This window comes from Bubalus bubalis, chromosome 12, assembly GCF_019923935.1.
Source record: "Bubalus bubalis isolate 160015118507 breed Murrah chromosome 12, NDDB_SH_1, whole genome shotgun sequence".
NCBI classification, from domain to species: Eukaryota; Metazoa; Chordata; class Mammalia; order Artiodactyla; family Bovidae; genus Bubalus; species Bubalus bubalis.
The window spans coordinates 3,416,233-3,430,188 of NC_059168.1; the positions used below are offsets into that span (position 1 = coordinate 3,416,233).

General features: G+C 40.3%; 1 protein-coding gene across 5 annotated transcripts in view; it reads left to right on the forward strand.

Annotated features, from left to right (window-relative positions):
• The window catches only part of VWA3B (von Willebrand factor A domain containing 3B), a 169,272-nt gene that overhangs the window by 115,638 nt on the left and 39,678 nt on the right, over window positions 1-13,956 (forward strand). For 4 of the 5 annotated variants that reach the window (XM_025260668.3, XM_025260670.3, XM_025260671.3 and 1 more), the window contains 2 exons: window positions 4,090-4,140; window positions 10,769-10,973. In XM_025260668.3, the coding sequence (XP_025116453.3) occupies window positions 4,090-4,140; window positions 10,769-10,973 (256 nt within the window). The remainder of the gene's footprint in view (window positions 1-4,089; window positions 4,141-10,768; window positions 10,974-13,956) is intronic. The other variant, XM_025260669.3, reaches the window with a different exon arrangement.

Sequence of the window (13,956 nt, forward strand, 5' to 3'; positions counted from 1 at the left end):
TGATCTAATTCAGGTTTAGTTATTAAAATTCATCTAGTTATATAAAATATAATATAATGATATCATCTATATTATAGTTTAATTTGCTTGACTCGTTCAAATATTTGAGTGCTGTGATTACCTGGTCTGTGAAAGCCTACCACAGGGCCACAAGCTGGGGCTTTGAGGTCAGACAGCTCAGGGGTTTCATTCTTGGCTCTGACAGTTGCTTGACAGGTCATGTGACACTTGTGAGCTTCAGATTCGTTATTTGCAAAAATTTGGTTTGAAGGTTATGTAAATTATATACATAAAGAGCAACTAATGTTAATTACTTCCCTCTTTCATTCCCTGAATCTGCTGATGCTAAAATAACCATAAATACATGGGATGGAAAAGTCAAATAGTTCTTTCCACTAAGATGACCCTTTCCTGAGAATTTCCAGAAGGACAGAGACCCTCTGTTCCTAGGCAGAAGAGAGTCCTTCATTCATAGCAAAACCAAAATACAGACCTAGTAGTGCTCTGTCCCAGTTCTTACTTCCAATAAGTGAATCTGGAAAAGCCTTTAATACCCTCAGAGGAATATTATACCATATTGTTATTAAAATAATAAAATAGTATTAATTTAAATATGATTATTAGCATTAACTTTAATATGATTAATATTGATTGAATGTATATTATTTGGTACCATTAATTTTATGTTTATTTTAAATGAATTATTTAATATTGTTTTTAATAATATTAACATTCATATTGTATAGAACAAAGCTTCTGATCTTTTGTGTTTAATAGTATTTGTTTGCTGGTATAAATGTCAGTTCCCTTTTCCATCTTGCCCCATCTTTCTAAAGCTATGCAGACTATGAAAAATAATTAGTGAAACTTGATTTATCCCCATCTCATCCCCAATAAAACATTTCTAAGGAGTTTCCCACCACAGGTAAGCCAGATATAACTCTAAGTCTGTATGGTTGGGGATGACCAAGTAAGTTGGAAGCTCACAGTCCTTTGGTCAAAGTAGTGACACTCTAGCTATTTTGGTCACACCTAATTCCCTTGTGTTTCAGTATTTTAAGAATTGCAGGAGCAGTTTTGACTTTGTGTATCTGCACATAAGCTCTGAGGATATCAGTGCTGGCTAGATTCTCGGGTGATTTTTCTGCAGCTATGTTCATGGTGAACCTGAGGTCAAGTTTGGTTCTCCTAAAAACAGAGGAAGATTGTGATTTATCAAACCCCAGTATCCCGGACGGCTCTCATCCCACACTTTTAAAGGCTTTCCTGCAGCTGCCTTCCACACCAGTGGAGCCAGGATTCATATACTCTCCGCTACCCTCAATTCATGCCTGCTTGCTTTTTCTGTGTGCTTTGAAATAGTTCAGTGAAGATGGCAAATGGAGGAATAATAGGGGATGTGAAAATACATACCCTCTTACGAAAATATTTTCTGAATAAACAAATTAAAATTAGAGACGGGGGACTTCCCTGGCAGTCCAGTGGTTAGGACTGCTCACTTCCAATGCAGGGGGTGTGGACTCAATGCCTGGTGGGGGACTAAAATCCCACCTGCATGCAGCATGGCCAAAATAATAATAATAATAATAAATAAAAACACTAACCTTTGAGCACTTAGCACATGACAGGCACTGTGGTAAGCATTTTTTTTTTCATTTTAAAAATAAATAAAATTAGAGACATGTCATAGCTAATTGGACCCACATTCACCAACCATTCCTGAATTTCTAAGTCCCCCTCTTCTTTAGAACCTGGAAGGAATAAGCCTTAGTTATTTCTGATCGCTTTATACATACTGCTCATTTAATCCCCTCAATGCCAGGAGTAAGTGGTGTTATCCTTGTTTTATTGGTAAGAAAGCAGTTTTCAAAAGTTACATAACAGGGGTTTCCCTGATGGTCCAGTGGTTATGAATCTGCCTTGCATTGCAGGTGTTGCAGGTTCGATCCCTGGTTGGGGAACTAAGATCCCACATGCCATGGAGTAACTAAGCCTGAGTGCCACAACTACTGAGCCTTGCATGCCACAGCTAGAGAGTCCAAGTGCTGCAACTAAAACCTGACACAGCCAAATAAATGAATATTTTTTAAGTTATGTAATAGGAGCACACAGCAATAAAGCAGAACCTCTGAGATTTGAACCCAGACCAGTGTCTGCCAAGCCCTTGTCTACACTCCCAGCCTCTCTCTTCCATTGCCTCCACTTTCAAGGTTTAAATTTTAAAATATTTTTAAATACTTTTTTATTTTCCATAAATGCACACAAGTTTTAGAAGCCCTCTTTAATCAACCACATGATTAAAGAAAATTGGGACTTCCCTGATGGTCCGTCCAGTGGCTAAGACTCCACACTCCCAATGCAGGCAGCCCAGGTTCGATCCCTCAGGGAACTAGATCCCACAGTCCACAACCAAAAAAATCCTGCATGCCACAATGAAGATTAAAGATCCTATTGTGTGTTAGTTGCTTAATTGTGCCTGACTCTTTGCAACCCCATGGACTGTAGCCCGCCAGGCTCCTCTGTCCATGGGAATTCTCCAGGCAAGAGTACTGGCTGGAGTGGGTTGCCATTTCCTTCTCCAGGGGATCTTCCCAACTCATGGATCGAAATCTTCATTGCAACCTGGGTCTCCCTCATTGCAGAAGAATTCTTTACTGTCTGAGCCACCAGGGAAGCCCTGCGTGCCGCAACTAAGACCCAGGGCAACCAAAATAAATAAATAAATAAAATTTTTTTAAAGAAAGCCAGTTTCTTGCGACCCCATGGACCAGGCTCCCCTGTCCTTGGAATTTTCCAGGCAAGAATACCTAAGTGGGTTGCCATTTCCTACTGGGATCTTCCTGACCCAGGGATCAAAACTGGTCTCCTGCATTGCAGGAAGGTTCTTTACCGTTTGAGCCACCAGGGAAGCCCTTCTAAAGAGGCCACAAAGAACCAAAACTATTGAAGGAGACAGGGGCAGAGCTGGCTTGTTTCCCGCTTCTGACACTTTCTATCACTTACAGAGCGTTTACCTGTATCAGACACAGTTCTGTGTACGATGCATACACTTGCTTGTTAAATCTGCACTGCAACACTGGGAGGGAGGTACTGTTATTATCCACATTCTACAGAAAAGTTGGCTACTGGCCCAAAGTCTACTGGATAATAAGAGGGGAACACTGAGCTTTGGGCCCAGTGGCTCCAGAGTCTGTGCTCTTCACCACCACACTAGACCCCCTTTCCATGACCTCCCCAAGCTCATGATGGATGATCAGGGCAAGATAACACCACCCAAAGTATGCTCCCAGAGTCCTGTGCCACAGACACTGGGCCCAAGGATTAGGAGCGTGCTTCCTGGGGGGTGGCAGTATTCTCCCACTCCGTCTTATTGAGACTTTTCTTTTCATGGACACAGCTCACAGCCCATGGAGCCAGTGTTCTGTGCCTGGTGCTCCTGGAGCACCGCTGATTAGTAACAAGAAAAGGAGCTATAACTACCCAATTGAAAGCACTGGCTCCAACTTCTTTCTTTCCAGAATCTTTCTGCAAACACGTTCAATGAGCTTAGTCTCAGCCCCACCTCTCCATGCTGGATGAGCAAGGCGCTTCATCATTCTGCCCCCTCAGCAGCCACATTTGGAAAACAAGGAGGTCAGGCTGGTTGATCTCTAAAGTGTATCCCAGTTCTCTTATTTATGACCCTATTAACCCTTTTTTGTTCTGCAAATCCAGACAGAAAAATGTCTACAGGAGGCAGGCTAAGGGCACACTTGTATTTTTCCTTAAGATGAAAATCAGATGTTTTAAAATATCTTCATGCAGAGGTAATGAGGACCAGTTTGTTTGCTGCCTTTTCTCAGCCTGGGTTTTACCTAATGGAGCTGAGAACTATGCCCTCCTTTCACATTTAGCATGGTTGTCACAGAGTCATAAAGCTTCTGCAGTGATGCCGAGGGAGGGAGACCCTCACATCCAGTCTCCGAGCAAGTGGCAATGGTGCGGTCCTGCGAGGGTGCGTGGCTTTGGGCTTTCCCTGCCTGGGGTCAGCCTTTTCTTCTGAAGTAAAGTATTGCTATTAAATAATTATTGTTGATTTTTTTTAAACAGGCGCTTGAATAAAATTGTTTGGCGAGCATTATCTCCAGAGGAAAAAAAAAAGTAAGCCAGTTCCTTTTCATCTTTAAAATGGCTTTTTAATTTTGGTGAAATTCATATAACCTACAGTTAACAGTTTCTTTTAACTGTTTTTAAATGTGCTACTCGGTAATACTTAAGTTATTCACAGTTAGCTCACTTTGCTGTACCGCAGAAAATAACAACATTGTAAAGCAACTCTAATCCAATAAAAAAAATTTTTTTTAATGTTATGCAAGCCACACGTTCCTTTACTTTCAAAACTTCTCTATCATCTCAGAAAATACCTTGTACCTGTTAAGTACTCCTTCCCCATTCCTCTCTCCCACTTTAGTAACTACCAGTCTGCTTTCTGGGCTTCCCTGATGGCTCAGATGGTAAAGAATCTGCCTGCAGTGCAAGAGACCTGAGTTCGATCCCTGGGTTGGGAAGATCCCCTGGAGAATGGCAACCCAGTGCAGTATTCTTGCCTGTAGAATTCCACGGACAGAAAAGCCTAGCGGGCTATAGTGAGTTTTGAAAGTCTCCCAACTTTGTTCTTCTATTTCAAAACTGTTCTGGTTATTTGTGGCCCCGTGAAGTTCAATGTGAATTTGAGGACTGGCTTTTAAGAAAGTTATTTTAAGTCTTTGTCTGCCAAATCCAGTGTCTGAACTTTATGTGTCTGTTGCTTTTTTCCCCCATGAATGTGCTGTATGCATCCATGTTTCTTGGTATTCTTTGTAATTTTTTGTTGAAAACTGAACATTTTGGACATTGTAACAGTAACTCAGGAAATTAGATTCTCTACCCTCCCCAGAAATTGCTACTGTTGCTTGATGAAGGCTGCAGTTGTCTGTTTAATGTCTTTCCACGCTATTTTGCAAAGACTATTCTTTATCATGTGTGTTCACTGAAGTATTGTTTTGTTATCCCTGTGGTCAGCCAGTGACGTGACAGAGATTTCACTACATGTCAGCCTCTCTCTTCATCAAGCGTTCTTCTGAATGCTATGTAAGTATTCAACTACATTTTTGAGTTCCAAAACAGTTAATTCTATCAAATAGTTGTTTTGGTGAAAAGACCAGTTCCTTGATTTTTCTACTGCACTGTCTTTCATGACATCACTTCCCTCCTTACCATCTGAAGCATAATTTTGAGTAAGTTATGACACCGTTACTATATCACAGTGCTTGTGCTCAGTTGCTTCAGTCATGTCTGACTCTCTGCAATCCCATGGACCTTAGCCTGCTAGGTTCCTCTGTCCACAGGATTTTCCTGGCAAGTATACTCGAGTGGGTTGCCATGTCCTTCTCCAGGGGGTCTTCCCAACCCAGGGACTGAAGCTGTGTCTCCTGCGTTGCAGGTGGATTATTTACCTCTGAGCCACTGGGGAAGCCCCATATTGAGGCCGTTTCCTCCTAATCCTAGTTTGTTGAGTGTTTTCATTTTTAATCATGAAGGTGTTGAATTCGTCATGATTTTGCTGTATCCATTAAGATGATAAAGTCATTTTTTCCCCTTCATTCTGTTACTGTGATTTATTATATTGACTGATTTTTACATATCACATTCTGAGAATAAGTCTCATTCTTCAGTGTCTCATTCTTTTAATGTGTGGTTGAATTTGATTTGCTAGTATTGAATCAATGTTCAAAAGCAATATTGGGCTGTAGTTTTCTCATCTCGTAGTATCTTTGTCTGGCTTTGGTATCAGGGTGATGCTGGCATCATAGAATGAGTTTCAAAATGTTCCCTCCTCTTCAATATTTGGAATTATTTGAGGAGGATTGGTGTTAATTCTTCTTTAAATGTTTGGTAGTTCTCTCCATGGAAGCCATATAGTACCGGGCTCATATTTATTGGAAATTATTTGTTTGCTGATTCAATCTCCTTACTAGTTACAAGTCTGTTCATATTTTTTATTTCTTTCTGGTTCAGTCTTAGTTCGTTATATTTTTATAGAAATTTGTCCATTTCTTCTAGGTTATCCACTTTGTTGGTATATAATGGATTGTGGTAGCCTTTTATAAAATATCCTTCTTATTTCTCTGATAACAGTTGTAATGTTCATTCTTTCCTTTCTGATTCTAGTTATTTGAGTTTTCTCTTTTTTCTTCGTCATCTAGCTAATAAGCATTTGTCATTTTTGCTGCTCTTTTCAGAAACTAACTCTTAGTTTCATAGATTTTTTTCTACTGTTCTATTTCACTTATTTCTGCTCTCATCTTTATTATTTCTTTCTTTCTGCTAACTTTGAGTTTATTCTTCATTTTCCCACTTCCTTGAAGTGTAAAGTTAGGTTGTTGATTTTAGATATTTTCTCTTCTTTAATATAAGTCTTTAGCACTATAGTTTTCCCTCTTAGGACTGCTTTTGCTATATCTTAGACATTTTAATATGTTGTATTCTTATTTTAAAATATCTCAAGATATTTTACAGTCTCCCTTATGATTTCTTCTTTGGCCCATTGGTTGTTTAAGAGCGTCTTGTTTAATTTCCACATATTTGATTTCTAGTTTTATTCCACTGTGATTGGAGAATATATTTTATATGATTTAATCTTAAAACTTTTAAGACTTGTGCTTTTACATGCGGTTTATCCTGAAGAGAATGTTCCATGTGCACTTAGGAAGCATATGTATTCTGCTATTGGTTGGTAGTGTGTTCTGTGTATGTCTGGTCTAATTAATCTATCATGTTTTTCAAGTCCTCTGTTTCTTCATTGGTCTTCTGTTTGGTGGTTGTATCCATTATTGAAAATGGAAATTGAAATCTTCTCTTATCGTGTTTCAGTTTCTCCCTTCAATTCTATTAATGTTTGCTTCTATATTTGGGAGCTGTGAAGTTAGGTGCATATTTATAACTGTCATATCTTCCTTGTGGATGGACCCTTTTTACCATTATATAATGTCCTTCTTATATGCGAAGTCAGGTGGGCCTTAGGAAGTATCACTACAAACAAAGCCAGTGGAGGTGATGAAATTCCAGTTGAGCTACTTCAAATCCTAAAAGATGATACTGTGAAAGTGATGCACTCAATATGCCAGCAAATTTGGAAAACTCAGCAGTGGCCACAGGACTGGAAAAGGTCAGTTTTCACTCCAGTCTCAAAGAAAGGCAATGCCAAAGAATGCTCAAACTACCACACAATTGCATTCATCTCACACACTAGTAAAGTAATGCTCAAAATTCTCCAATCCAGGCTTCAACAGGAGTGAACCATGAACTTCCAGATGTTCAAGCTGGATTTGGAAAAGGCAGAGGAACCAGAGATCAAATTGTCAACATCCATTGGATCATCGAAAAAGAGAGAGAGTTCCAGAAAAAACATTTATTTCTGCTTTATTGACTACGTCAAAACCTTTGACTGTGTGGATCACAACAAAGTGTGGAAAATTTTTAAAGAGATGGGAATACCAGACCTCCTGACCTGCCTCCTGAAAAATCTGTATGCAGGTTAAGAAGCAACAGTTAGAACTGGACATGGAACAACAGACTGGTTCCAAATCAGGAAAGGAGTACGTCAAAGCTGTATATTGTCATCCTACTTATTTAACTTATATGCAGAGTACATCATGAGAAATGCCAGGCTAAATGAAGCACAAGTTGGAATCAAGATTGCTAGGAGAAATACCAATAACCTCAGATACACAGATGACACCATGCTTATGTCAGAAAGTGAAGAAAACTAAAGAGCCTCTTCATAAAAGTGAAAGAAGAGAGTGGAAAAGGCGGCTTAAAACTCAACATTCAGAAAACTAAGATCATGGCATCTGGTCCCATCACTTCATGGCAAATAGATGAGGAAACAGTAGAAACAGTGAGAGACTTTATTTTGGGGGCTCCAAAATCACTGTAGATGGTGACTGCAGCCATGAAATTAAAAGACATTTGCTCCTTGGAAGAAAAGCTATGATCAACCTAGAGAGCATATTAAAAAGCAGACATTTCTTTGCCTACAAAGGTCTGTCTAGTCAAAGCTATGGTTTTTCCGGTACTCATGTATGGATGTGAGAGTTGGACCATAAAGAAAGTTGAGTGCCAAAGAATTGATGCTTTTGAACTGTGGTGTTGGAGAAGACTCCTGAGGGTCCCTTGGACTGCAAGGAGATCCAACCAGTCCATTCTAAAGGAAATCAGTCCTAAATATTCATTGGAAGGACTGATGCTGAAGCTGAAACTCCAATACTTTGGCCACCTGATGGGAAGAACTGACTCATTGAAAAGACCCTGATGCTGGGAAAGATTGAAGGTGGGAGGAGAAAGGGACGACAGAGGATGAGATGGTTGGATGGCATCACCGACTTGATGGACATAAGTTTGAGTAGGCTCCATGAGTTGGTGGTGGACAGGGAGGCCTGGTGTGCTGCAGTCCATGGGTCACAGAGTCAGACATGACTGAGCGACTGAACTGAACTGAATGTCCTTTTTTGTCTCTTGTAACAATTTATGACTTAAAATAGTCATAATTTTCTGATTTTTTTTTTTCTGATTTACGAAGTCACCTTTTGAAGCTCTCTAGTGAATTTTTCGGGTTTCCCTGGTGGCTCAGAGGTTAAAGCGTCTGCCTGCAATGCAGGAGACCTGGGTTCGATCCCTGGGTTGGGAAAATCCCCTGGAGAATGGAATGGCAACCCACTCCAGTATTCTTGCCTGGAGAATCCCATAGGCGGAGAAGCCTGGTGGGCTATAGTCCACTGGGTCGCAAAGAGTCAGACACAACTGAGCGACTTCACTCACTCACTCACTCAGTGGATTTTTCAGTTATTGTATTCCTCAGATACAGAATTTCTGTTTGGTTCTTTTTATAGTTTCTGTGTCTTTGTTGATATTCTTAATATGTTCATCCATCATTTTCCTGATTCCATTTAGTTGTCTGTATTCTCTTTGAGCTCAATGAGCATTTTTAAGACAGTTATTTTCAATTCTCTGTCAGGTAATTCATAGCTCTTTTCTTTAGTGTAGATTTCTGGAGATTTATTTTGTTCCTTTGATTAGGCCACTCTTCTCTATTTCTCTTTATTCCTTAGTACTTTTAGGCAAGATCTGGACATTTGGAAAGGCAGGCACTTGTCCCAGTCTTTATAGATGACTTCTTATAGGGGAAGACCTTCACCAATCATTCTGACTAGAGATTCCGGGAACCTCTCACAACTTTTCTGAGGGTATTTCTTCTCTAGGAGTGGTGGTGGTGGTGGTGGGGTGTGTGTGTGTGTGTGTGTGTGTGTGTGTGTGTGTGTAATTTCCCAATCAAAGAGATTTGCCCCTGTCTTTTCTCAGGAGCGGGTAATCTTTTCCTCCCCCTGGTGTCTTTCTTTGGGTACTGCAGTATCTCTGGTGCTGTAACCAACCATGAAACTTGCCTTTGCTCTCAGCTGCCAGTAACCTGGCATGCAAAGTATGCTGCCATTTTTATTGGCACTCTGAGTCAAGTGAGACAAAAGCTAGTCTCTCAAGAAGCCCCACAGAAGATGAAAATGTTGCATACATGTTCCACTCTTCTCTTTCCGAGAAGTCAGGACTTCATTTCCTCTGAGTTGCTCCACACGTTGCAAGAACGGGGAGGGGCTAGGCCAGGCAAAGTGCAACAAATGTTCCCAATACACACTTCAGTGCCCACTCTTCTTGGCTTTGAACACCTGGAGAGCTGGTACCTTTTAACTGGCTTCTTGGACTTCTCACAAACGCAGTTTGTCCACATATTATTGTCGGCATTTCTGTGGGGGAATGAGGCCTGGGGTTTCTCATTTTACTATTTTCCTGACATCACTCCCATTTAGATTTTTAATAAGGATTTTTGCTGTCTTCTGGAGACAAGTTTATCTGTGGATTGAGTCCTGTGATTGTGCTGGGTTTACAGTGTGCTCTTCCAACACACATAACACACACTTAAAAAAATAAAAAGACGTGACACCTTCAGCAATAAGAGAATCATAATTATGAAATGTTCTTCTCCCCATATCTCCCTCATTCAATCTATCCATCGCCCTCTCTGTACCTCCTTCCATGAATATCTGACTCAGAAGTAGCTGGGACTGGAAATAGAATTTAGAACTTGGGCCCTCCACACCCCACTGGCTTTCCCTGGAATCGTGTAGCCTGTTCATCAGCTGATAGAAAGTTTGGCTTCTGTTCTTTGTGAACCAAATCAGTGAAACCAGAAAATATAGGCCTATTTAGGCTTACAAGAGGACAAGAGATAAAGGTAGCTAAAATGAGCTAATAGAAGAATTATTGCACTGAGACAAGTATTTGGGTTTAGTGTTTGCTTGTTTTCCAGAGTCACTGCTAAACATAGCTGTGTGAAATCTCTTTGAAACTTGCTTTTGCTTCTGCCAAATGTTAGACCTAAGAAGAAAGGAATGGGTTCCATACATACTGAAAAAAAATTTTTGGAAAAAAAAAAAAAACTCGTGTAATAAAGTTCTATAAAATCAGACCATCAAATTAAATAATGGGGAAAAGGGCCTTCCATGACTCAGAGATGATTATTTTTAACTTGTGCAAACTACCAAAGCCCCAGTGGACAAAAAGGCGTGGCTGCAATTCTGTCGACACCTGACATCTGCTCCGACAGATGTTTCTCAGGGGAGGGTTGACTGAAAAACCATCTTTCCATATGTTTTCTGTTATGATCACATTACGTTTCTCTTTCTTCTCCCTTTTCTAGGTTAGATGCAAACAAACCAATGCAGTACTTAGAAAACAAGGCAGCTTTGAACGAGGCATTAGAAAGGTTGAATTGGCCCATTTCATTGAAGGAGCTGTCCATGCTGGAGAATGAAATCCTAGCTGGGAAAATGTACGTGCAGCAGGCCATGGAGCTCCAAGAGGCTGTCAAGAAGGAGAATTATGGAAGCAAAGCACTCGAAGAGGTGCGTGCCATGGTGGGGTCTGTGTTTGCTCCCTCGCCTCTGGTCCGAGCCCTTGACATCTCTGTGTGGGCCTTCCCTCTCCTCCACTTCTCAACACACTGATTTCTAAGACTTAGAGCCAACCCACTGAAGGTCTCAGCACCTCTTTCAGTAGAAAGGAAATGGCGTTTGATTTTACTCTGACCTTATTTTTTAAACAATACATGTTTTAACTGGAAAATAAAACTAAGCAGAAGTATCACAGAGTGATTAAAAGCCTGGACTTTGATATGAGCCAGACCAGCATCTGGTCTCAGATCTGCCACCTAATCCCCATGTGATCTTAGTCAGTGACTCTCTCTAAACCTTACGGTTTTTTTTTTTTAATCTGTAAGATAAGAGTATTAATAGTATTAATAGGCTTGTTATGAGAAAATGAACATTTAAAGTAGTTAGTATTGGACGTCTTCCATAAGTATTAGCGATTATTGTTACTAGTAAAACAGACCTTCTAAAAAGAAAATTTATTATCTAGCAGCCTTAATATTTATTACCACTTTGGATCATTTACTTCTTTATTTTATTTTTTTGGTTGCACTCAGTCTTTGTTGCTACATGTGGGCTTTCTCTGTTTGCGGCAAGTGGGGCTACTCCTTGTTGCAGTGCATGGACTTCTCGTTGCAGTGGCTTCTCTTGCTGCAGAGAATGGGCTCTAGGGTGCTTGGACTTCAGTAGTTGGAGAAGGCAGTGGCAACCCACTCCCGTACTCTTGCCTGGAAAATCCCATGGACGGAGGAGCCTGGTGGGCTGCAGTCCACGGGGTTGCTAAGAGTCAGGCACGACTGAGCAACTTCACTTTCACTTTTCACTTTCATGCATTGGAGGAGGAAATGGCAACCCACTCCAGTGTTCTTGCCTGGAGAATCCCAGGGACGGGGGAGCCTGGTGGGCTGCCATCTATGGGGTTGCACAGAGTCGGACACGACTGAAGCAACTTAGCAGCAGCAGCATACATATATCCCCTCCCTCCTGAAGCCCTCTCCCATCTCCCTCCCCATCCTACCCCTCCAGGTTGACACAGAGCCCCTGTCTGAGTTTCCTGAGCCATACAGCAAATTCCCCTTGGCCATCTATTTTACACATGGTAATTTAAGTTTCCATGTTATATCTCACCCTCTCCTCCCCTCTCCCCATGTCCATAAGTCTATTCTCTCTGTCTGTTTCTCCATTGCTGCCCTGTGAATAAATTCTTCAGTTCCATTTTTCTAGATTCTGTATATATCCATTAGAATACAATATTTATCTTTCTCTTTCTGACTTCACTATAATAGGTTCTAGGTTCATCCACCTCATTAGAACTGACTCAAAGGCATTCCTTTTTATGGCTGAGTAATATTCCATTGTGTATAGGTACCACAACTTCTTTATCCATTCATCCGTTGTAAATAGTGTAAATAGTGCTGCAATGAACAATGGGATACATGTGTCTTTCAATTTTGGTTTCCTCAGGGTATATATGCCTAGGAGTGGGATTTCTGGGTCATGTGGTTTTATTCCTAGTTTTTTAAGGAATCTCCATACCTTCTTCCATAGTGGCTATATCAATTTACATTTCCACTGACAGTGCAGGAAAGAAAGAAGAAAGTGAAGTTGCTCAGTCGTGTCCAACTCTTTGCGACCCCTTGGACTGTAGCCCACCAGACTCCTCCATCCATAGAATTTTCCAGGCAAGAGTACTGGAGTGGATTGCCATTTCCTTCTCCAGGGGATCTTCCTGACCCAGGGATCGAACCTGGGTCTCCTGCATTGCAGGCAGATGCTTTACCATCTGAGCCACCCTTTTCTCCACACCCTCTCCAGCATTTATTGTTTGTAGAGTTTTTGATGATGGCCATTCTGACTGATGTGAGGTGATATCTCATTGTAGTTTTGATTTGCATTTCTCTAATAATGAGCAGTGTTGAGCATCTTTTCATGTGTTTGTTAGCCATTTGTGTGTCTTCTTTGGAGAAATGTCTGCTTGGGTCTTTTTCCCACTTTTTGATTGGGTTGTTTATTTTGCTGGTATTGAGTTGTATGAGCTGCTTGTATATTTTGGAAATTAATCCTTTGTCAGTTGTCTCATTTGCTATTGTTTTCTCCCATTCTGAGGGTTGTCTTTTCACCTTGCTTATAGTTTCCTTTGCTGTGAAAAAGCTTTTATGTTTAATCAGATCCCACCTGTTTACTTTTGTTTTTTATTTCCATTACTCTAGTAGGTGGGTCATAGAAGATCTTGCTTTGATTTATGTAATCAAGTGTTCTGCCTATGTTTTCCTCTAAGAGTTTTATAGTTTCTGGTCTTGCATTTAGGTCTTTAATCCATTTTGAGTTTATCTTTGTGTTTGGTGTTAGGGAGTGTTCTAATTTCATTATTTTACATGCAGCTGTCCAGTTTTCCCAGCACCATTTATTGAAGAAGCTGTGTGCCCCATTTTCTATTCTTGCCTCCTTTTTCAAAAATTAGGTACCCATAGGTGTATGGGTTTATTTCTGAGCTTTCTATCTTGTTCCATTGGTCTATATTTCTGTTTTTGTGCCAGTACCATACTGTCTTGATGACTGTAGCTTTGTAGTATAATCTAAAGTCAGGGAGTTTGTTTCCTCCACTCCATTCTTCTTTCTCAAGACCACTTTGGCTATTCAGGTCTTTTGTGTTTCCATATGAATTGTGAGATTTTTTGTTCTAGTTTTGTGAAAAATGTCATTGGTAATTGGATAGGGATCACATTGAATCTGTAGATTGTGTTTGTTAATATAGTCATTTTCACAATATTGATTCTCCCTACCCAGGAACATGGAATATCTCTCCATCTGTTTATGTCACCTTTGATTTCTTTCATTAGTGTCTTACAATTTTCTGTGTACCATTCTTTTGTCTCCTTAGGTAAATTTATTCCTAGATACTTCTTTTTGTTGCAATGGTGAATAGGATTGATTCCTTAATTTCTTTCTGTATTTTCAT